The sequence below is a fragment of the Ranitomeya imitator genome, chromosome 3 (assembly GCF_032444005.1).
Source record: "Ranitomeya imitator isolate aRanImi1 chromosome 3, aRanImi1.pri, whole genome shotgun sequence".
Taxonomy (NCBI): Eukaryota; Metazoa; Chordata; class Amphibia; order Anura; family Dendrobatidae; genus Ranitomeya; species Ranitomeya imitator.
The window spans coordinates 3,300,068-3,322,055 of record NC_091284.1 but is presented as its reverse complement, the minus strand read 5'-3'; the positions used below and the strand labels follow the sequence as shown (position 1 = coordinate 3,322,055).

Below are 21,988 nucleotides of genomic sequence, written 5' to 3'. Positions count from 1 at the left end.
ATATACATAGAGGACGGAGGGGATCTCTGCACCCCTCACATTATATACACAGAGGAGGGAGGAGATCTCTGCGCCCCTCATGTTATATACATAGAGGAGGGAGGGGATCTCTGTCCCCTTCATGTTATATACATAGAGGACGGAGGGGATCTCTGCGCCCCTCATGTTATATACAAGGAGGAGGGAAGGGATCTCTGCACCCCTCACATTATATACACAGAGGAGGGAGGAGATCTCTGCACCCCTCATGTTATATACATAGAGGAGATCTCTGCCCCCTCACGTTATATACATAGAGGAGGGAGGGGATCTCTGCACCCCTCACATTATATACATAGAGGAGGGAGGAGACCTCTGTGGCCCTTGCGTTATAGACATGGGTCACATGATGCGAAGAATGGGTCTGTGGCCCAGCCTTGAGGTGAAGGATATGTGCACCTCCTTGGCGCAGTGCTTTCCGCCCAGGGCCGCGATGGCTTTGGCAGTCCCAGCATATGGCCATTTCCCTCCTTGTTCTTCTTCTTGTCCCACGGTTACCTCCACCCCAGGAATCACCTTAGCGGCCAAGACTGGAGCGATACAGCACAACCTGCAGGAGAGAGTGGAGAGAGAACATGAGCACCGACCCAAAAACATAGCATGCAGGTGAGAAGAGATGGCCCCGAAATACCAGAGAGCGTGGTGAGGAGAGAAAGCCCAGAAATACCAGATAGCGTGTTGAGGAGAGAATGTCTGAAATACCAGAGAGCGCTGCAAGGAGAGAAAGACAAAAAATACCAGAGAGTGGAGCGAGCACCTGAGCACCGACCCTAAAACATAGTATGTGGGTGAGAAGAGACGGCCTCGAAGTACCAGAGAGCGCGGCGAGTAGAGACAGCCCCGAAATACCAGAGAGCGCAGCGAGGAGAGAAAGCCCTGAAATACGAGAGAGCGCAGCGAGGAGAGACAGCCCCAAAATATCAGAGAGCACGGCAAGGAGAGAAAGACCCCCCAAAAATCCTTGAATTACCAGAGAGCACGGTGACTAGAGAAAGACCTAAATTACCAGAGAGCGCGGTGAGGAGAGAAAGCCTTGAATTACCAGAGAGTGCGGTGACTAGAGAAAACCCCAAAATACCAGAGAGCGCGGCAAGCAGAGAATGCCCCAAAATACCAGAGAGCACGAAGAGGAGAGAAAGCACTGAAATACCAGAGAGCGCGGCGAGGAAAGAAAGCCTTGAATTACCAGAGAGCGTGGTGACTATAGAAAGCCCCTGTCACAGATCCCTCTCCGTGATGCCACTAATTTGTCACGTATCTGCTCTCAGCACGTGACTTGGGGTTGTGCCTGCAAGGGTTAATCTATCTCCCCCCTCTCTCAGTCCAGCATTCAACCTCGGTCCTATGCTGTGATGGGAGCATAAATCACACACCGACCCAGGCCACACACCCGCTCATACACGCTACCACCACTCACCGAATACACAGGCGATGAGTCCCGGACATTACTAATACTGTCTAGCACTCACAAGGCTCACACACCTTAGGCTATGGATTCTTTAGAACATACAAGGTTTAACTGTTAAAGTTTTATGCTTTAATACAAAAAGTACAGTGCTTACAGTAAAGAAAAGATATAAAAATATGGTAATAAAAAGACATACAGGTATGCAAAACAGTATAAAATAAACAGGAGAAAACTTACAGAAATAGCTAACTTGTAATCTGCTTCTGCTCCCTGAGGGTACGATGAATATAGATTGGATCACATCAGCTCGGCTTCCCCCATTATGTGAACACGATTCTATGTTTACAGGCCTAATTTATAGATTTACTCTGTAGGTGAGATTTCTAGACCGGCCCCTCAGGTTGATATCATAATTGCTTGTTTTTGATTGGACCGCGGCCGCTCCCACAATGAATATATTAGTTGCTCTGAGATTCCCCGTGTAAAAGTTCTCACAGATAGATAGTGTCAGGCTGTAATTGACAACTCTCTTCAAAAGAGCTAGGTGTCAAATGTTCCCTTTTTTCTTGGTTCCCAGCACGACCCCCTGGTGAGATTGGAGACAGAAGTCTGCTGTCTCAGGAAAATACATATTAACACCTGGGTGAGACCTGCAGCCTTCAGGACAGATGTTACGTTATTACAATTCAAAAACCTGACCGTCACATCCAAACATAGACTAAGTGTGAACAGGTGCTGAACATAAAGTCGCCAACTCGTATATAGTTAAGTAAATAAGGCAGCACACTGCAGCGCCAAAACATGCAAACATGAAACACGAAAATTGAACTGCATTACTGCACTAGAAATATGAAAAATGAGAGCGTTTAGTGCATAAAAATGGCCAATTTTATGTGTACCTGGTAGCCACTTTACGGCATCTCTCTTATACCAGGTCCTACACTTGCCTTTCCTCGCTGAGAATAAACGTCTCCATAAACGTTGGCGACTTTAGGTTCAGCCCCTGTTCACACTTAGTCTATGTTTGGATGTGACGGTCATGTTTTTGAAATGTATTCTTTAGCCTTCTGATCGAGCACTCCGCATCCTAGCTACAGGTGTTTTAATTACAGCAGGTCCAATACCCCTCCACAGAGAGAGAGAATTTTAGTCTAAGAAGAGGTTTCACAGGTACCCATTCAGATGGAGACGTTTATTCTCAGCGAGGAAATGCAAGTGTAGGACCTGGTATAAGAGAGATGCCGTAAAGGGGCTTCCAGGTACACATAAAATTGGCCATTTTTATGCGCTAAACGCTCTCATTTTTCATATTTCTAGTGCAGTAATGCAGTTCAATTTTCGTGTTTCATGTTTGCATGTTTTAGCGCTGCAGTGTGCTGCCTTATTTACTTAGTTACATTATTACAAGTCACACAATAAACCTATACAGAGTTTACTGCACATATATATATATATTGTGGCATAGCGACTGGTCATGTGATTAATGGGCGGTATGTATCGCAGAGGTGGGTGGCCCTGTGATGGAAGCCTTGAAATGTTTTGCTCAGCAGATCTACTGCTGGGGGATTTGTTTTAAATTGGGAAGGCTTCCAGGTGATTGGAGAGATGGGTGGGTCCAGTCACCTACAAACCCACCCAAAGAGGTGTATCTGAATACCTAAGATGGTTTTGTGTTTAAGGACCTGCGGAGATGTCACGCTCACCTGACTGGCCATGTGATAGGTACCTGGGTGTGGTTACTCCATTACATAGGTGTGTTTGGCACATGGGAGCGAGTGCTGGATAGTCTGAGCCAGAGCAAGGAGGTCTGTGAGATACCTCCGGAGTGGACGGTCTGATAACCGTGAGTGATCCTGACCGGGGTCAGTGAGAGACGTCTGTGGGACACCTCTGAGGATAAGAGGCATCCGGGAACCTGTGTAATCGGCACCAACAGGTAACGGAGTGTAATCCGTGTTATGCTGACCGGGGTCAGTGAGGGACTGTGGTTCCACTGTAAAGCTGAATATGTACAGACGGTGTTCAGGCTGTTGCATACTACCAAGTTCCTGAGGTTGCGGTTTATGCTGGTGTGAAAATAAACCTAAGAGATCGTTTTTGTAAGAAAATCGTGCCCGTGTGCGTTTATCCCGTTGCCAAGCGAGTGTCCCCCAAGACACGCAGTATGCGTTATCTTACAACATATACATATTTCACCACACCTCCCTCCTTATGAACGTTGTGGTGCAGTGACCAATGTTACAGCCAGGGGGCGCTGCATGTGCACTTCAAGATGCACTTGGAGGCATAACTGTGATGAGACAAAGTCCGGCAGAATTGTAAATGGCCGGTATGTGTGTCACAGAGGAGGACACTCTGCGCTGTCAGTCTGAAGTTATGTTGTGGTCTGGGACCTGTAGTCCCACATGTAAATGTGTAGTTCTAATGGGAGACGGGCAGGGCTAGTTATGAGAGATGGGCAGGTCAAACTAGCCATACATACCCACACTCCCACCCAAGGGAGTGGTTACGGGTCTGTAATGTGACCAGGGTGTGGGTCACAAGGTTCCTGTGTGTGGATCTGAATGATCCAAGTGCAAGGCCCTGGAAGCCTGTGTTGGAAGTCCTGGGGAATAGGATTCCTGAATAGCACATGGTTGGGTTTTGGCACTGAGTGGACGGTCAGTGTTGGAGGCTCCTGGCAGTGGACTCGTCCTGGAAGCACTGTGAGACCATCGACCTGGACAGTCCGTGTTGAGGACCTGGGACTGACGTGGAGTCAACCTGTGGAGCAGGAGCTCCTGAGAGGTAACCTGTTGTGAATTCCGCTCTTGGGCTCCCTCCGGTGGTTGTAAGTAGCATTTTTGTGAGTTCAGCTCTTGGGCTCCCTCCTGTGGTTTTGAGTGGTATGGCTGCTTCTTGGATTTAGCTTCTGCAGCTGTTTTCACTGATCATCTTCTTGGCTTGGCTATATTAGTCTGGCCTTATCTCTCATTCAATGCCAGTTGTCAATTGTTCCTGCCTGGAGTCATTGCTCTTAGGATTTCCTGACACTCTGACCAGCTCAGCAAAGTTAAGTCCTTGCTTGTCTTTTTGTAGTTCACTTGTTGTGGACTTTGTTGATCAGCATTTTGTTGTTTTTGCTCTTTTGTCCAGCTTATCAATATGGATCTATTCAGCTAAGCTGGAAGCTCTGGGCAGCAGAGTTTGCCCTCCACATCTTTAGTCAGGTGTGGAGACTTTTTGCATTTCTCTGCGGTGGACTTTTTCTAGTTTTCTTCTACTGACCGCACAGTGCTCTGTTCTGTACTTTTTCTATCTAGCTAGAAGTGGCCTCCTGTGCTAAATCTTGTTTCATACTACGTATGTCATTTCCTTCTCCTCTCACAGTCATTACATGTGGGGGGCTAATCTATCCTTTGGGGATTTTCTCTGAGGCAAGATAGTTTTCCTGCTTCTATCTTTAGGGGTAGATAGCTCTTAGACTGTGACGAGGTGCCTAGGTAGAGTTAGGAGCATCCCACGGCTACTTCTAGTGTTGTGTTGAGCTTAGGGACTGCGGTCAGTATAGTTGCCACCTGCTCAGCGCTAGACGCATGTCGCTCCCCAATCACCAGATCATAACAGTACAACTGGCCAAAAATGAGCTGAATGCATCTCAAAAGAAGGAAATGAAAAGGATTTCTGAGCCATTTTTTTTTCTTTGGTTTGTTTTGTCTTTTTTTCTTCCTCTTATCTCTGGGTGATTCAGGATTTGGATGCAGGCATGGATGTTCAGGGGTTATTTTCTCGTGTGGATCAGCTTGCTGCAAGAGTACAGAGTATTCAAGATTATGTTGTTCAGACTCTGGCCTTAGAGCCTAGAATTCCCACTCCGGATTTGTTTTACGGGGATAGATCTAAGTTTTTGAACTTTAAAAATAACTGCAAATTGTTTTTTGCTCTGAAACCCTGTTCCTCTGGTGATCCCACTCAGCAAGTAAAAATAGCTATTTCTCTGCTGCGTGGCGACCCTCAGGACTGGGCATTCTCTCTTGAGTCAGGGGATCCGGCATTGCTCAATATAGATGCATTCTTTCAATCGCTCGGATTATTGTATGACGAACCTAACTCTGTAGAGCATGCTGAGAAAACACTGTTGGCCCTGTGTCAGGGTCAGGAAGCGGCAGAGTTATACTGCCAGAAATTTAGAAAATGGTCTGTGCAAATGGAAAATGGAATGAGGATGCTCTGGCAGCAATTTTCAGAAAGGGTCTTTCTGAAACCCTTAAAGATGTTATGGTGGGGTTTCCCAAGCCTGTTGGTTTGAGCGATTCTATGTCTCTGGCCATTCAGATTGATCGGCGCCTGCGCGAACGCAAAGTGGTGCACCATATGGCAGTGTCCTCTGAGCAGAGTCCTGAGGCCATGCAATGTGATAGGATTTTGACTAGAGCGGAACAGAGGGGATACAGACGTCAGAATAGGCTGTGTTTTTACTGTGGTGATTCTGCTCATGTTATTTCTGATTGCCCTAAGCGTATTAAGAGGGTCGCTAGGTCTGTTACCATTAGTACTGTGCAGCCTAAATTTCTCTTATCTGTGACCCTGATTTGCTCATTGTCATCTTTTTCCATTATGGCATTTGTGGATTCGGGCGCTGCTCTGAACTTAATGGACTTGGAATTCGCTAGGCGCTGTGGTTTTTCTTTGCAGCCTTTGCAGAGTCCCATACCCTTGAGGGGTATTGATGCTACACCATTGGCCAAGAATAAACCTCAGTATTGGACTCAGCTGACTATGTGCATGGCTCCTGCACATCAGGAAGATTGCCATTTTCTGGTGTTGCATAATTTGCATGATGTTGTTGTGCTGGGTTTTCCATGGTTACAAGTACACAATCCAGTGCTGGATTGGAAAACTATGTCTGTGACTAGTTGGGGTTGTCAAGGAGTACATAGTGACGTTCCTTTAATGTCAATTTCCTCTTCCCCCTCTTCTGATGTTCCTGAATTTTTGTCAGATTTCCAGGATGTATTCGATGACCCAAGTCCAGTTCCCTTCCTCCACATAGGGACTGTGATTGTGCTATTGACTTGATTCCTGGCTGTAAGTTCCCTACGGGCCGACTTTTCAATCTGTCTGTGCCAGAGCATGCCGCCATGCGGAGCTATGTTAAGGAGTCTTTGGAGAAGGGGCATATTCGGCCGTCTTCGTCACCATTGGGAGCGGGGTTCTTCTTTGTTGCCAAGAAGGATGGTTCCTTAAGACCCTGTATTGATTATCGCCTTCTTAATAAGATCACGGTCAAATTCCAATACCCTTTACCTTTGCTCTCTGATCTGTTTGCTAGGATTAAGGGGGCTAGTTGGTTTACCAAGATTGACCTTCGAGGGGCATATAATCTTGTTCGTATTAAACAGAGTGACGAATGGAAAACTGCATTTAATACGCCCGAAGGTCATTTTGAATACCTAGTGATGCCTTTCGGGCTTTCTAATGCCCCTTCTGTATTTCAGTCCTTTATGCATGATATTTTCCGCAATTATCTTGACAAATTCTCGATTGTGTATTTGGATGATATTTAGATTTTTTCTGATGATTGGGAGTCTCATGTGAAGCAGGTCAGGATGGTATTCCAGATCCTTCGTGATAATGCTCTATTTGTGAAGGGGTCTAAGTGCCTATTTGGAGTTCAGAAGGAGTTTTTTGGGGTTTATTTTTTCTCCTTCGTCTATAGAAATGGATCCTGTTAAGGTCCAAGCCATTCATGACTGGATTCAACCCACATCTGTGAAGAGCCTTCAGAAATTTTTGGGCTTTGCTAATTTTTATCGCCAACTTCTCTAGTGTGGTTAAACCCCTGACTTATTTGACGAAGAAAGGCGCTGATGTGACTAATTGGTCCTCTGAGGCTGTTGAGGCCTTTCAGGAGCTTAAACGCCGATTTACTTCTGCCCCGGTCTTGCGTCAGCCAGATGTTTCTCTTCCTTTTCAGGTTGAGGTTGACGCTTCTGAGATTGGGGCAGGGGCCGTTTTGTCACAGAGGAATTCTGATGGTTCCTTGATGAAGCCATGTGCCTTCTTTTCCCCAAAAGTTTTCGCCTGCGGAATGCAATTATGATGTTGGCAATCGGGAGTTGTTGGCTATGAAGTGGGCATTTGAGGAGTGGCGACATTGGCTTGAGGGAGCCAAGCACCGCATTGTGGTCTTGACCGATCATAAGAATCTGATTTACCTCGAGTCGGCCAAGCGGCTGAACCCTAGACAGGCTCGGTGGTCCCTGTTTTTCTCCCGTTTTGATTTTTTGGTCTCATATCTTCCAGGATCTAAGAATGTTTAGGCGGATGCCCTCTCTAGGAGTTTTTTGCCTGATTCCCCTGGAGTCCTTGAGCTGATTGGCATTCTTAAGGAAGGGGTGATTCTGTCTGCCATCTCCCCTGATTTGCGACGGGCGCTTCAGGAATTTCAGGCTAATAAACCTGACCGCTGTCCTGTAGGGAAGCTGTTTGTTCCTGATAGATGGACAAGTAAGGTAATTTCTGAGGTCCATTGTTCTGTGTTGGCCGGTCACCCTGGGATTTTTGGTACCAGAGATTTGGTTGCTAGGTCCTTTTGGTGGCCTTCCTTGTCGCGGGATGTGCGTTCTTTTGTGCAGTCCTGTGGGACTTGTGCCCGGGCTAAGCCTTGCTGTTCCCATGCCAGTGGGTTGCTTTTGCCTTTGCCCATTCCGGAGAGGCCTTGGACGCATATTTCCATGGATTTTATTTCGGATCTTCCTGTGTCCCAGAGGATGTCGGTTATCTGGGTGGTTTGTGACCGGTTCTCTAAAATGGTCGATTTGGTACCTTTGCCTAAATTGCCTTCCTCCTCTGATTTGGTTCCATTGTTTTTTCAACATGTGGTTCGTTTGCATGGCATTCCGGAGAATATTGTGTCTGACAGAGGTTCCCAGTTTGTTTCCAGGTTTTGGCGGGCCTTTTGTGCTAGGATGGGTATTGATTTTTCTTTTTCTTCGGCGTTCCATCCTCAGACAAATGGCCAAACTGAGCGAACTAATCAAACCTTGGAAACCTATTTGAGATGCTTTGTGTCTGCTGATCAGGATGATTGGGTGACTTTTTTGCCGTTGGCCCTTAATAATCGGGCCAGTTCGGCTACTTTGGTTTCGCCTTTCTTTTGTAATTTTGGTTTCCATCCTCGTTTTTCTTCAGGGCAGGTTGAGCCTTCTGATTGTCCTGGTGTGGATTCTGTGATGGACAGGTTACAGCAGATTTGGACTCATGTGGTGGACAATTTGACGTTGTACCAGGAAAAGGCTCAGCGTTTTGCTAACCGCCGTCGGTGTGTTGGTCCTCGGCTTCGTGTAGGGGATTTGGTCTGGTTGTCCTCTCGTCATGTCCCTATGAAGGTTTCTTCCCCTAAGTTCAAGCCTCGGTTTATTGGTCCTTATAAGATTTCGGAGATTATCAATCCGGTGTCTTTTCGTTTGGCTCTTCCAGCCTCTTTTGCCATCCACAATGTTTTACATAGATCTTTGTTGCGGAGATATGTGGTGCCCGTTGTTCCATCTGTTGATCCTCCTGCCCCGGTGTTGGTTGAGGGGGAGTTGGAATATGTGGTTGAGAAAATTTTGGATTCTCGTTTTTCGAGGCGGAAGCTTCAGTATCTTGTCAAGTGGAAGGGTTATGGCCAGGAGGATAATTCTTGGGTTGTTGCCTCCGATGTTCATGCCGCCGATTTGGTTCGTGCTTTTCATTTGGCTCGTCCTGATCGGCCTGGGGGCTCTGGTGAGGGTTCGGTGACCCCTCCTCAAGGGGGGGTACTGTTGTGAATTCCGCTCTTGGGCTCCCTCCGGTGGTTGTAAGTAGCATTTTTGTGAGTTCTGCTCTTGGGCTCCCTCCTGTGGTTTTGAGTGGTATGGCTGCTTCTTGGATTTAGCTTCTGCAGCTGTTTTCACTGATCGTCTTCTTGGCTCGGCTATATTAGTCTGGCCTTATCTCTCATTCATTGCCAGTTGTCAATTGTTCCTGCCTGGAGTCATTGCTCTTAGGATTTCCTGACACTCTGACCAGCTCAGCAAAGTTAAGTCCTTGCTTGTCTTTTTGTAGTTCACTTGTTGTGGACTTTGTTGATCAGCATTTTGTTGTTTTTGCTCTTTTGTCCAGCTTATCAATATGGATCTATTCAGCTAAGCTGGAAGCTCTGGGCAGCAGAGTTTGCCCTCCACACCTTTAGTCAGGTGTGGAGATTTTTGTATTTCTCTGCGGTGAACTTTTTCTATTTTTTTTCTACTGACCGCACAGTGCTCTGTTCTGTACTTTTTCTATCTAGCTAGAAGTGGCCTCCTGTGCTAAATCTTGTTTCATACTACGTATGTCATTTCCTTCTCCTCTCACAGTCATTACATGTGGGGGGCTAATCTATCCTTTGGGGATTTTCTCTGAGGCAAGATAGTTTTCCTGCTTCTGTCTTTAGGGGTAGTTAGCTCTTAGGCTGTGACGAGATGCCTAGGCAGAGTTAGGAGCATTCCACGGCTATTTCTAGTGTTGTGTTGAGCTTAGGGACTGTGGTCAGTATAGCTACCACCTGCTCAGAGCTAGTCTCATGTCACTCTTTAATCACCAGATCATAACAGTAACCCCTGGTATGGCGAAAAGAACTGCTTTAACACATGACAGTTGCTGAACTGTGCAGTCACCTGGTGACTGGAGAGATAAGGCGTGCCTATTGAATGCTTTGTAAAGCCACACGTGTTGAAGCAATGGACTATGTGTAAGCTGGTGACGTGTAACCTGGCTTACGGTGTGGTTTATGACAAATAAGTAAACCATATGGACTGATTTGTGACACATCGTGCCTGAGTGCCTGAATCCTATGCCAAGCGAATGTCCCCCAAGACATGTAGTAGGTAAAAAGGCTACAACGTGCATGGAGGTTTGACTTACAGGTCAGCTCCCGAGCACATATCTGGTTCTGCCCCATTTTGGCGAGACAGGCCTTCGGCATTGCCATGATCGACTCCCTTCTTGTGCTGAATTGTGAAATCATATTGCTGTAATATCAAACTCCATCTGAGCAATTTCCCATTGTCCCCAAATACTCTGTTGAGCCAACTCAGTGGGTTATGATCTGTGATCACGGTGAAGTTGCGCCCATAGAGGTATGGTTGCAGCTTCCGCAGAGCCCACACAATTGACAAACATTCTTTTTCAATGGTGGCATAAGCCACTTCTCTGGGCAGGAGTTTCCTGCTTAGGTACAGAATTGGGTGTTCCTCTCCTTGTTGGTTCACCTGGCTGAGAACTGCGCCTAGCCCATAGGTGCTGCCATCTGTCTGCACTACAAACCGGCGAGTGTAATCTGGGGTCTGAAGGACGGGTGAACTAACCAGTGCCGACTTTTGGGCAGAAAATGATTCCTCACACTGAGGACTCCAGGAGACAATTTTAGGAAGTCTCTTCCTGGTCAGATCAGTTAACGGTTTGGCCAGAGCACTGTAGTTTGGTACTAACCTCCTATAGTAGCCAGCTGTACCCAGGAAGGACAGAACCTGCTTCTTGGTTCGTGGGGTGGCCCAGGCTATAATGGCTTCTACCTTCCCTGGCTCAGGTTTTAGCAGTCCTCCCCCCACCCGGTGTCCCAGGTATTGAACTTCCCGCATGGCTACCTGTCACTTCCCTGGCTTAACGGTAAGACCTGCAGTTTTAAGCTTTTGCAACACCTGCGAAAGATGTACGAGGTGTTCCTCCCAAGAATCACTAAAGATGGCTATATCATCAAGATAAGCGACGGCAAAACCATCACATCCTGTGGAAATGTGGGAGATCAGCACTCTGCCAAGGAAACTCCTTGACAATAGGGTTCTGTTGACCCATTTCCAGAGGCCTCTGGCGCTCAGGGACTGCCCAAGTCGGGATCTTGGGGTGGGTTTGCATCTTTTGAATTCTATCAGGACTTGGCTTGGCGCTGCTTCCATGGGAAACTGTATGTGAGGGACAATCTGAAGTGTAGGAGCTCTGAGGACAGGAATTGTCCTCGGGAGCATTGTGGTACCTTGCTGGAAAGCATGGACCACTTCCTGCTTCATTGTCTCTTCAACACAGAGGTGTACAACAGGGTGGGCGCCTTCATTGGCTGGTCTCGGCTGGCCGGTCTCTCCTATGCGGAATAGGCCTATGGAGCATTCGGAGACCTTGGTGGTCGGGACCGCTGCACCTTATTTCTTAGTATCGACGCAACGAAAAATCCTCCCAGTGGAAGATGTGTTTAGGACCATACTCGGTGACCTGGTGAAGGTGCGCTCTCTGGAGTATGGGAGATTGGGCACACGGAGGGCCGCTCTCCTCTTTTAGTGTGCCCTAGTCTGGTCATCTCCTTTCCTGGTGGTGGGCTGCTGCTGACACTGTAGATTTTTGTTTTGTTTGATCATTATACAGTGATGTAGGGCTGCAGGCGCCGAACTTGGGCTTCGTGATGTGTAATTATTGTGGTGTGTGCCGCTGTATATAATGTACATACAGTGGGGCAAAAAAGTATTTAGTCAGTCAGCAATAGTGCAAGTTCCACCACTTAAAAAGATGAGAGGCGTCTGTAATTTACATCATAGGTAGACCTCAACTATGGGAGACAAACTGAGAAAAAAAAATCCAGAAAATCACATTGTCTGTTTTTTTAACAATTTATTTGCATATTATGGTGGAAAATAAGTATTTGGTCAGAAACAAAATTTCATCTCAATAGTTTGTAATATATCCTTATTGTATATAGGGATATAGATTTGGGTGTAGGTGTTAAGTTGGGTGGTGGGAAAAGGGGGGAGGTGGGATTGTCTTGTGGGACACTGGGTTGTTTGGGGGAAAACTGGCACTGCCTGATCTGGCCTATGGACGTTGGACATGGACTGAGGCATGAGACGCAGGGCCAGCTCTCAGGTCAGTGCGGGGGTTGGGAATGGTGGGCTTGAGTGTGGGGTGGTGGTTAGCTTAGTATTGTATATACTTGTTTGGTTTGTGGCTATTTTATTTAAAATTAAAAAATAAATAAAAAAAAAAAAGTTTATGCATATAGCTTTAGTTTGTTTATTTTATATGTTTGTTATTTTTTTTTGGTGACCAGAACAGAAGGTGAAAGTAGTTATTATTAGTTATTATTCTGTATACCGTATTTTCCGACCATAAGACGCACTTTTTTTCCTCCAAATTTGGGAGGAAAGTGTGGGTGCGTCTTATGGTAGGGATGTAGCATGTGGGGAGGGGGGCAGCAGTGAGTGGGATCGCACTGTTATCCTACTTCAGGATGTCCCCGCCCAGAATCAGAGCTGGAGAAACCATGTGGTCCCGATGATTAAGTGCAGTGAATATTCATTAGCGGCTCCCCGCCCACCTATCAGCTGAGCGGTGAGCCGGGAGCAGCAAATGCTTAAGCAGGGACACACATGGCTTCTCCAGCGCTGATTCCTGCAGCAGCTGGGCAGGTCTGTGTGTCTGGGGGAGAGGAGGCAGCAGCAGGGGCCAAGGGAGAAAGAAGATGGCTGCATACCTGCCTGCCATGCCTGGGCTGAACGCTGAGTTCTGTGCAGGAGGACCTGTGATGATGTCCGGAGTGGGCGGGCTGGAGCATCACATGGCAGCTCAGAGCCCTCCCTCTTCTTGACATCATCACAGGTCCTTCAGGCTCTCCAGTCTCCACTAGAATCTGCAGCTTCCTCATAACCTGTGCTGTGGAAAGGAAACGAGGGAAGGCTCTGTGTGCAGTCATGGGACGCTCCAGCTTTAACCTCACCACAGTGTGGCTGGCTGCCACATTTAAGAGGTTAGTCTTTACAAAACACAATAAAGCACTCTGCCACTCCTTTGGTGAACTATAACTCCCAGCATGTCATAGGATCTGCAGGACATGCTGGGAGTTATAGTTCTCCCATGGGATTTTAAAGCAGCACTCCGGTGTTATTTTGCAGTGCTGGAGTGGTGCTTTAAATATAAGCCCTGTGCCCCCATTCTTATACTCACCCTCCAGCATCTTCATATAGTGCTTTACAGACACCACACTGGTCCCGCAGCTTCCAACATAATAACATACTATTATATATAATAACACCACATATAATAGTATGTCATTTATGTTATTAAATATTTTACCACATTTTTTAGCTTCAAATATTTTTTTTCCCTATTTTCCACCTCTAAAACCTGGGTGCGCCTTATAGTCCGGTGCGTCTTATAGTCCGAAAAATACGGTATATAAAATGTGTGAGAGGAGAGGATGAGCGGCTGTTCATTATACTGATTATTTTCTGGCTGATATTTCTGTTTTGTTTCTGTTATTATTATTGTTATGTTTTTCATTTTTATAATAAAAGATCTACAGTGGCGGCACTAATTGCATACCGTATACGTGGTGTATATATTGGGGTTCGGGGTGTGGATGGCTCTCGCTGGGACTCACCCTATCGGCTTCTTTGCGGTGTTGAACTCCTGGATGACTCTCTGGACGTCGTCATGGACATTACAGGATTCTCCGTCTACTGCAAACGATGAGCTGAAATATAAAGGACCAATCAGCATCAGTGACTCTGCCCCGCCCCATCTGAAGACATCACCTGTGATAATCCAACAAGAACAACGAGGCAGAGAAGAAATCTTATTACGGCTCGAGAAACAGAAACATGTCATCAAGTGAGAAAAGGAAGAAAGACGACGCCAGGAGGGGAGCAGGAGGCCGCTCACGTCACCTTGAGGCCTCCCACATCTCCCCGAGGCTGCTCACGTCGCCCCGAGGCCACCTACGTCGCCCCGAGGCTGCCCACGTCGCCCCGAGGCCGCCCACGTTATCCTGAGGCCGCCCACGTCGCCCCGAGGCCGCCCATGTTATCCTGAGGCCGCCCACGTCACCCGAGGCCGCTCACGTCGCCCCGAGGCCATCCACGTCGCCCCGCGGCCACCCACGTCGCCCCGAGGCCGCCCACGTCGCCCCGAGGCCGCCCATGTTATCCTGAGGCCGCCCATGTCACCCCGAGGCCGCCCACGTCACCCCGAGGCCACCCACGTCGCCCCGAGGCCACCCACGTCGCCCCGAGGCCGTCCACGTCGCGCCGAGGCCGCCCATGTTATCCTGAGGCCGCCCACGTCGCCCCGAGGCCGCTCACGTTATCCTGAGGCCGCCTATGTCGCCCCGAGGCCGCTCACGTCACCTCGAGGCCACCTACGTCGTCCTGAGGCCGCCCACGTCGCCCCGAGGCCGCCCATGTTATCCTGAGGCCACCCACATCGCCCCGAGGCCGCTCATGTTATCCTGAGGCCGCCCACGTCGCCCCGAGGCCGCTCACGTTATCCTGAGGCCGTCTACATCGCCCCTAGGCCGCTCACGTCAACTCGAGACCACCCATGTCACCCCGAGGCCGCTCACATTATCCTGAGGCCGCCCACGTTGCCCCGAGGCCGCCCACGTCACCCCGAGGCCGCCTACGTCACCCCGAGGCTGCCCACATCGCCCCAAGGCCGCCCACATCGCCCCAAGGCCGCTGACGTCGCCCCGCGGCTGCTCACGTTATCCTGAGGCCGCCCACGTCGCCCCGAGGCCACTCACGTTATCATGTGGCCGCCCACGTCACGACGAGGCCGCTAACGTTATCCTGAGGCCGCCCATGTCGCCCCGAGGCTGCCCACGTTATCCTGAGGCCGCCCAAGTCGCCCCAAGGCAGCTCACATTATCCTGAGGCCGTCCACGTCACCCCGAGGCCGCTCACGTTATCCTGAGGCCGCCCACATCGCCCCGAGGCCGCCCACGTTATCCTGAGGCTGCCCACGTCGCCCTGAGGCCACTCACATTATCCTGAGGCTGCCCACGTTGCCCCGAGGCCGCTCACGTTATCCTGAGGCTGCCCACGTCGCCCCGAGGCTTCTCACGTTATCCTGAGGCCGCCCAAGTCGCCCCGAGGCCGCCCACATCGCCCCAAGGCCGCCCACGTTATCCTGAGGCTGCCCACGTCGCCCTGAGGCCGCTCACGTTATCCTGAGGCCACCCACGTCGCCTCGAGGCCACTCACGTTATCCTGAGGCCGCCCACGTCACCCCGAGGCCGCCCACGTTATCCTGAGGCCGCCCACGCCTCCCCGAGGCCGCTCACGTTATCCTGAGGCTGCCCACGTCGCCCCGAGGCCGCTCACATTATCCTGAGGCTGCCCACATCGCCCCGAGGCCGCTCACGTTATCCTGAGGCCGCCCAAGTCGCCCCAAGGCAGCCCACATCACCCCGAGGCCGCCCACGTTATCCTGAGGCCGCCCACGTAGCCCCAAGGCCACTCACGTTATCCTGAGGCCGCCCACGTCGCCCCGAGGCCACTCACATTATCCTGAGGCCGTCCACATCACCCCGAGGCCGCCCACGTTATCCTGAGGCTGCCCACGTCGCCCTGAGGCCACTCACATTATCCTGAGGCTGCCCACGTTGCCCCGAGGCCGCTCACGTTATCCTGAGGCTGCCCACGTCGCCCTGAGGCTGCTCACGTTATCTTGAGGCCACCCACGTCGCCCCGAGGCCTCTCACGTTATCCTGAGGCTGCCCACGTCGCCCTGAGGCCTGTTGTGAATTCTGTGGCAGAGTTCACTCCTGTGGTCACAAGTGGTACTTCGGCTGATTCTCTCTGGGATCTTCCGTTTGTGGAGGAAAGTGGTACTGCAGCTTCTGAGTTTCCTCCCTCAGGTGATCTGGTGAGGTCGTTAGCTGCTTCTCTACTTAACTCCACCTGATGCTTTGATCCATGCTTCCTGTCAATGTTCCAGTGTTGGACTTGTGTTTCTCTGGATCATTCCTGTGGCCTGCTGCTCTGCATAGCTAAGTGCTTCTTTGCTATTTGTTGCTATTTTTTCTGTCCAGCTTGTCTATTTGTTTTGCTGGAAGCTCTGGGACGCAAAGGGTGTACCTCCGTGCCGTTAGTTCGGTACGGAGGGTCTTTTTGCCCCTTTGCGTGGTTTTCTTTAGGGTTTTGTGTAGACCGCAAAGTTATCTTTCCTATCCTCGTTCTGTCTAGAATATCGGGCCTCACTTTGCTGAATCTATTTCATCCCTACGTTTGTCTTTTCATCTTACTCACAGTCATTATATGTGGGGGACTGCCTTTTCCTTTGGGGTATTTCTCTGAGGCAAGGTAGGCTTATTTTTCTATCTTCAGGCTAGTTAGTTTCTCAGGCTGTGCCGAGTTGCATAGGGAGCGTTAGGCGCAATCCACAGCTGCCTCTAGTTGTGTTTGGAGAGGATCAGGAATTGCGGTCTACAGAGTTTCCACGTCTCAGAGCTCGTTCTATGATTTTGGGTTATTGTCAGATCACTGTATGTGCTCTGACCGCTATGTCCATTGTGTTACTGAATTGCCTTTCATAACAGTACAGGAAGCCAAAAGTACTAATGATTCTCAATAGAGGGAAAAAAGAAGTTCTGAGACCATTTTTTTTCCTTTGCACTGTGATTTGTCTTTTTTTTTCCCCTAGACATTTGGGTGGTTCAGGACACAGGTGTTACAATGGACATTAAAGGTCTGTCTTCATGTGTAGATCAGCTCACGGCAAGAGTTCAAGATATTCAAAATTTTGTGGTTCAGAATTCTTTGTTAGAACCGAGAATTCCTATTCCAGATTTGTTTTTTGGAGATAGAACTAAATTTCTGAGTTTCAAGAATAATTGTAAACTGTTTCTGGCTTTGAAACCTCGCTCCTCTGGTGACTCAGCGCAACAGGTTAGGATCGTCATTTCTTTTTTGCGTGGCGACCCTCAGGACTGGGCATTTTCTCTTGCGTCAGGAGATCCTGCATTGAGTGATATCGATGCGTTTTTCCTGGCGCTTGGATTGCTGTACGATGAGCCTAATTCAGTAGATCAGGCAGAAAAAAATTTGCTGGCTCTTTGTCAGGCTCAGGATGAGATAGAGCTATATTGCCAGAAATTTAGAAAATGGTCCGTGCTCACTCAATGGAATGAATCTGCGCTGGCAGCTATGTTCAGAAAGGGTCTTTCTGAAGCCCTTAAGGATGTCATGGTGGGATTTCCTATGCCTGCTGGTTTAAATGAGTCTATGTCTTTGGCCATTCAGATCGGTCGACGCTTGCGTGAGCGTAAATCTGTGTACCATTTGGCGGTATTACCTGAGATTAAACCTGAGCCTATGCAGTGCGATAGGACTATGACCAGAGTTGAACGGCAAGAACACAGACATCTGAATGGGCTGTGTTTCTACTGTAGTGATTCCACTCATGCTATCTCTGATTGTCCTAAGCGCACTAAGCGGTTCGCTAGGTCTGCCGCCATTGGTACTGTACAGTCAAAATTTCTTCTGTCTGTTACCTTGATATGCTCCTTGTCGTCGTATTCTGTCATGGCGTTTGTGGATTCAGGCGCTGCCCTGAATTTGATGGACTTGGATTATGCTAAACGTTGTGGGTTTTTATTGGAGCCCTTGCAGTGTCCTATTCCATTGAGAGGAATTGATGCTACACCTTTGGCCAAGAATAAGCCTCAATACTGGACCCAGCTGACCATGTGCATGGCTCCTGCACATCAGGAGGTTATTCGCTTTCTGGTGTTGCATAATCTGCATGATGTGGTCGTGTTGGGGTTGCCATGGCTACAAGCCCATAATCCAGTATTGGATTGGAATTCCATTTTGGTGTCCAGCTGGGGTTGTCAGGGGGTACATGGTGATGTTCCATTTCTGTCAATTTCGTCATCCACCCCTTCTGAGGTTCCAGAGTTCTTGTCTGATTACCGGGATGTATTTGATGAGCCCAAGTCCGATGCCCTACCTCCACATAGGGATTGTGATTGTGCTATCAATTTGATTCCTGGTAGTAAATTCCCAAAAGGTCGACTGTTTAATTTATCCGTGCCTGAGCACACCGCTATGCGCAGTTATGTGAAGGAATCCCTGGAGAAGGGGCATATTCGCCCGTCATCGTCGCCATTAGGAGCAGGGTTCTTTTTTGTAGCCAAGAAGGATGGTTCGCTGAGACCTTGTATAGATTACCGCCTTCTAAATAAGATCACGGTTAAATTTCAGTACCCCTTGCCATTGTTATCTGATCTGTTTGCTCGGATTAAGGGGACTAGTTGGTTCACTAAGATAGATCTTCGTGGTGCGTATAATCTGGTGAGAATCAGCAAAGGCGATGAATGGAAAACTGCATTTAATACGCCCGAGGGTCATTTTGAGTATCTAGTGATGCCGTTCGGACATGCCAATGCTCCATCAGTGTTTCAATCCTTTATGCATGACATCTTCCGAGAGTACCTGGATAAATTCCTGATTGTGTACTTGGATGACATTTTGATCTTCTTGGATGATTGGGAGTCTCATGTGAAACAGGTCAGAACGGTTTTTCAGGTCCTGCGTGCTAATTCTTTGTTTGTGAAGGGATCAAAGTGTCTCTTTGGTGTGCAGAAGGTTTCATTTTTGGGGTTCATCTTTTCCCCTTCTACTATCGAGATGGATCCGGTTAAGGTCCAAGCCATCCATGATTGGACTCAGCCGACATCTCTGAAAAGTCTGCAAAAGTTCCTGGGCTTTGCTAATTTTTATCGTCGCTTCATCTGCAATTTTTCTAGTGTTGCCAAACCATTGACCGATTTGACCAAGAAGGGTGCTGATTTGGTCAATTGGTCTTCTGCTGCTGTGGAAGCTTTTCAAGAGTTGAAGCGTCGTTTTTCTTCTGCCCCTGTGTTGTGTCAACCAGATGTTTCTCTTCCGTTCCAGGTCGAGGTTGATGCTTCTGAGATTGGAGCAGGGGCTGTTTTGTCACAGAGAGGTTCTGGTTGCTCAGTGATGAAACCATGCGCTTTCTTTTCCAGGAAGTTTTCGCCTGCTGAGCGAAATTATGATGTGGGCAACCGAGAGTTGCTGGCCATGAAGTGGGCATTCGAGGAGTGGCGTCATTGGCTTGAAGGAGCTAAGCATCGCGTGGTGGTATTGACTGATCATAAGAACTTGACTTATCTCGAGTCTGCCAAGCGCTTGAATCCTAGACAAGCTCGTTGGTCGTTGTTTTTTGCCCGTTTTGACTTTGTGATTTCGTACCTTCCGGGCTCTAAAAATGTGAAGGCGGATGCTCTGTCTAGGAGTTTTGTGCCCGACTCTCCGGGTTTATCTGAGCCGGCGGGTATCCTCAAGGAAGGAGTAATTGTGTCTGCCATCTCCCCTGATTTGCGGCGGGTGCTGCAAAAATTTCAGGCTAATAAACCTGATCGTTGCCCAGCGGAGAAACTGTTTGTCCCTGATAGGTGGACGAATAGAGTTATCTCTGAACTTCATTGTTCGGTGTTGGCTGGTCATCCTGGAATCTTTGGTACCAGAGAGTTAGTGGCTAGATCCTTTTGGTGGCCCTCTCTGTCGCGGGATGTGCGTTCTTTTGTGCAGTCCTGTGGGATTTGTGCTCGGGCTAAGCCCTGCTGTTCTCGTGCCAGTGGGTTGCTTTTGCCCTTGCCGGTCCCGAAGAGGCCTTGGACACATATCTCTATGGATTTTATTTCTGACCTTCCCGTTTCTCAAAAGATGTCAGTCATTTGGGTGGTCTGTGATCGCTTTTCTAAGATGGTCCATCTGGTACCCTTGTCTAAATTGCCTTCCTCCTCTGATTTGGTGCCTTTGTTCTTCCAGCATGTGGTTCGTTTGCATGGCATTCCAGAGAATATTGTTTCTGACAGAGGTTCCCAGTTTGTTTCGAGGTTTTGGCGAGCCTTTTGTGGTAGGATGGGCATTGACTTGTCTTTTTCCTCGGCTTTCCATCCTCAGACTAATGGCCAGACCGAGCGAACCAATCAGACCTTGGAAACATATCTGAGGTGCTTTGTTTCTGCTGATCAGGATGACTGGGTGTCCTTTTTGCCTTTGGCTGAGTTCGCCCTTAATAATCGGGCCAGCTCGGCTACCTTGGTTTCGCTGTTTTTCTGCAATTCTGGGTTCCATCCTCGTTTCTCTTCAGGACAGGTTGAGTCTTCGGACTGTCCTGGTGTGGATACTGTGGTGGACAGGTTGCAGCAGATTTGGACTCAGGTAGTGGACAATTTGACCTTGTCCCAGGAGAAGGCTCAACTTTTCGCTAATCGCAGACGCCGTGTGGGTCCCCGACTTCGTGTTGGGGATCTGGTTTGGTTATCTTCTCGTCATATTCCTATGAAGGTTTCCTCTCCTAAGTTTAAACCTCGTTTTATTGGTCCGTATAGGATTTCTGAGGTTCTTAATCCTGTGTCTTTTCGTCTGACCCTTCCAGATTCTTTTTCCATACATAACGTATTCCATAGGTCATTGTTGCGGAGATACGTGGCACCTATGGTTCCATCTGTTGAGCCTCCTGCCCCGGTTTTGGTGGAGGGGGAATTGGAGTATATTGTGGAGAAGATTTTGGATTCTCGTGTTTCAAGACGGAAACTCCAGTATCTGGTTAAATGGAAGGGTTATGCTCAGGAAGATAATTCCTGGGTTTTTGCCTCTGATGTCCATGCTCCCGATCTTGTTCGTGCCTTTCATGTGGCTCATCCTGGTCGGCCTGGGGGCTCTGGTGAGGGTTCGGTGGCCCCTCCTCAAGTGGGGGGGTACTGTTGTGAATTCTGTGGCAGAGTTCACTCCTGTGGTCACAAGTGGTACTTCGGCTGATTCTCTCTGGGATCTTCCGTTTGTGGAGGAAAGTGGTACTGCAGCTTCTGAGTTTCCTCCCTCAGGTGATCTGGTGAGGTCGTTAGCTGCTTCTCTACTTAACTCCACCTGATGCTTTGATCCATGCTTCCTGTCAATGTTCCAGTGTTGGACTTGTGTTTCTTTGGATCATTCCTGTGGCCTGCTGCTCTGCATAGCTAAGTGCTTCTTTGCTATTTGTTGCTATTTTTTCTGTCCAGCTTGTCTATTTGTTTTGCTGGAAGCTCTGGGACGCAAAGGGTGTACCTCCGTGCCTTTAGTTCGGTACGGAGGGTCTTTTTGCCCCTTTGCATGGTTTTCTTTAGGGTTTTGTGTAGACCGCAAAGTTATCTTTCCTATCCTCGTTCTGTCTAGAATATCGGGCCTCACTTTGCTGAATCTATTTCATCCCTACGTTTGTCTTTTCATCTTACTCACAGTCATTATATGTGGGGGGCTGCCTTTTCCTTTGGGGTATTTCTCTGAGGCAAGGTAGGCTTATTTTTCTATCTTCAGGCTAGTTAGTTTCTCAGGCTGTGCCGAGTTGCATAGGGAGCGTTAGGCGCAATCCACAGCTGCCTCTAGTTGTGTTTGGAGAGGATCAGGAATTGCGGTCTACAGAGTTTCCACGTCTCAGAGCTCGTTCTATTATTTTGGGTTATTATCAGATCACTGTATGTGCTCTGATCGCTATGTACATTGTGTTCCTGAATTGCCTTTCATAACAGAGGCCGCTCACGTTATCCTGAGGCTGCCCACGTCGCCCCGAGGCCGCCCACGTCGCCGCTCACGTTATCCTGAGGCTGCCCACGTCGCCCTGAGGCCGCTCACGTTATCCAGAGGCCACCCACGTCGCCTCGAGGCCACTCACGTTATCCTGAGGCCGCCCACGTCACCCCGAGGCCGCCCACGCCTCCCCGAGGCC

The 21,988-nt window shown here is 48.8% G+C and overlaps 1 protein-coding gene across 1 annotated transcript in view; it reads right to left on the bottom strand.

The window, feature by feature from the left end:
* Positions 1 to 21,988, bottom strand: part of GATD3 (glutamine amidotransferase class 1 domain containing 3) — a 149,240-nt gene that overhangs the window by 39,069 nt on the left and 88,183 nt on the right. The window contains exons 5-6 of the mRNA XM_069760391.1: positions 13,854 to 13,946; positions 436 to 589 (exon numbers count right to left, since the gene is read on the bottom strand). Coding sequence (XP_069616492.1) covers positions 436 to 589; positions 13,854 to 13,946 — 247 coding nt within the window. The remainder of the gene's footprint in view (positions 1 to 435; positions 590 to 13,853; positions 13,947 to 21,988) is intronic.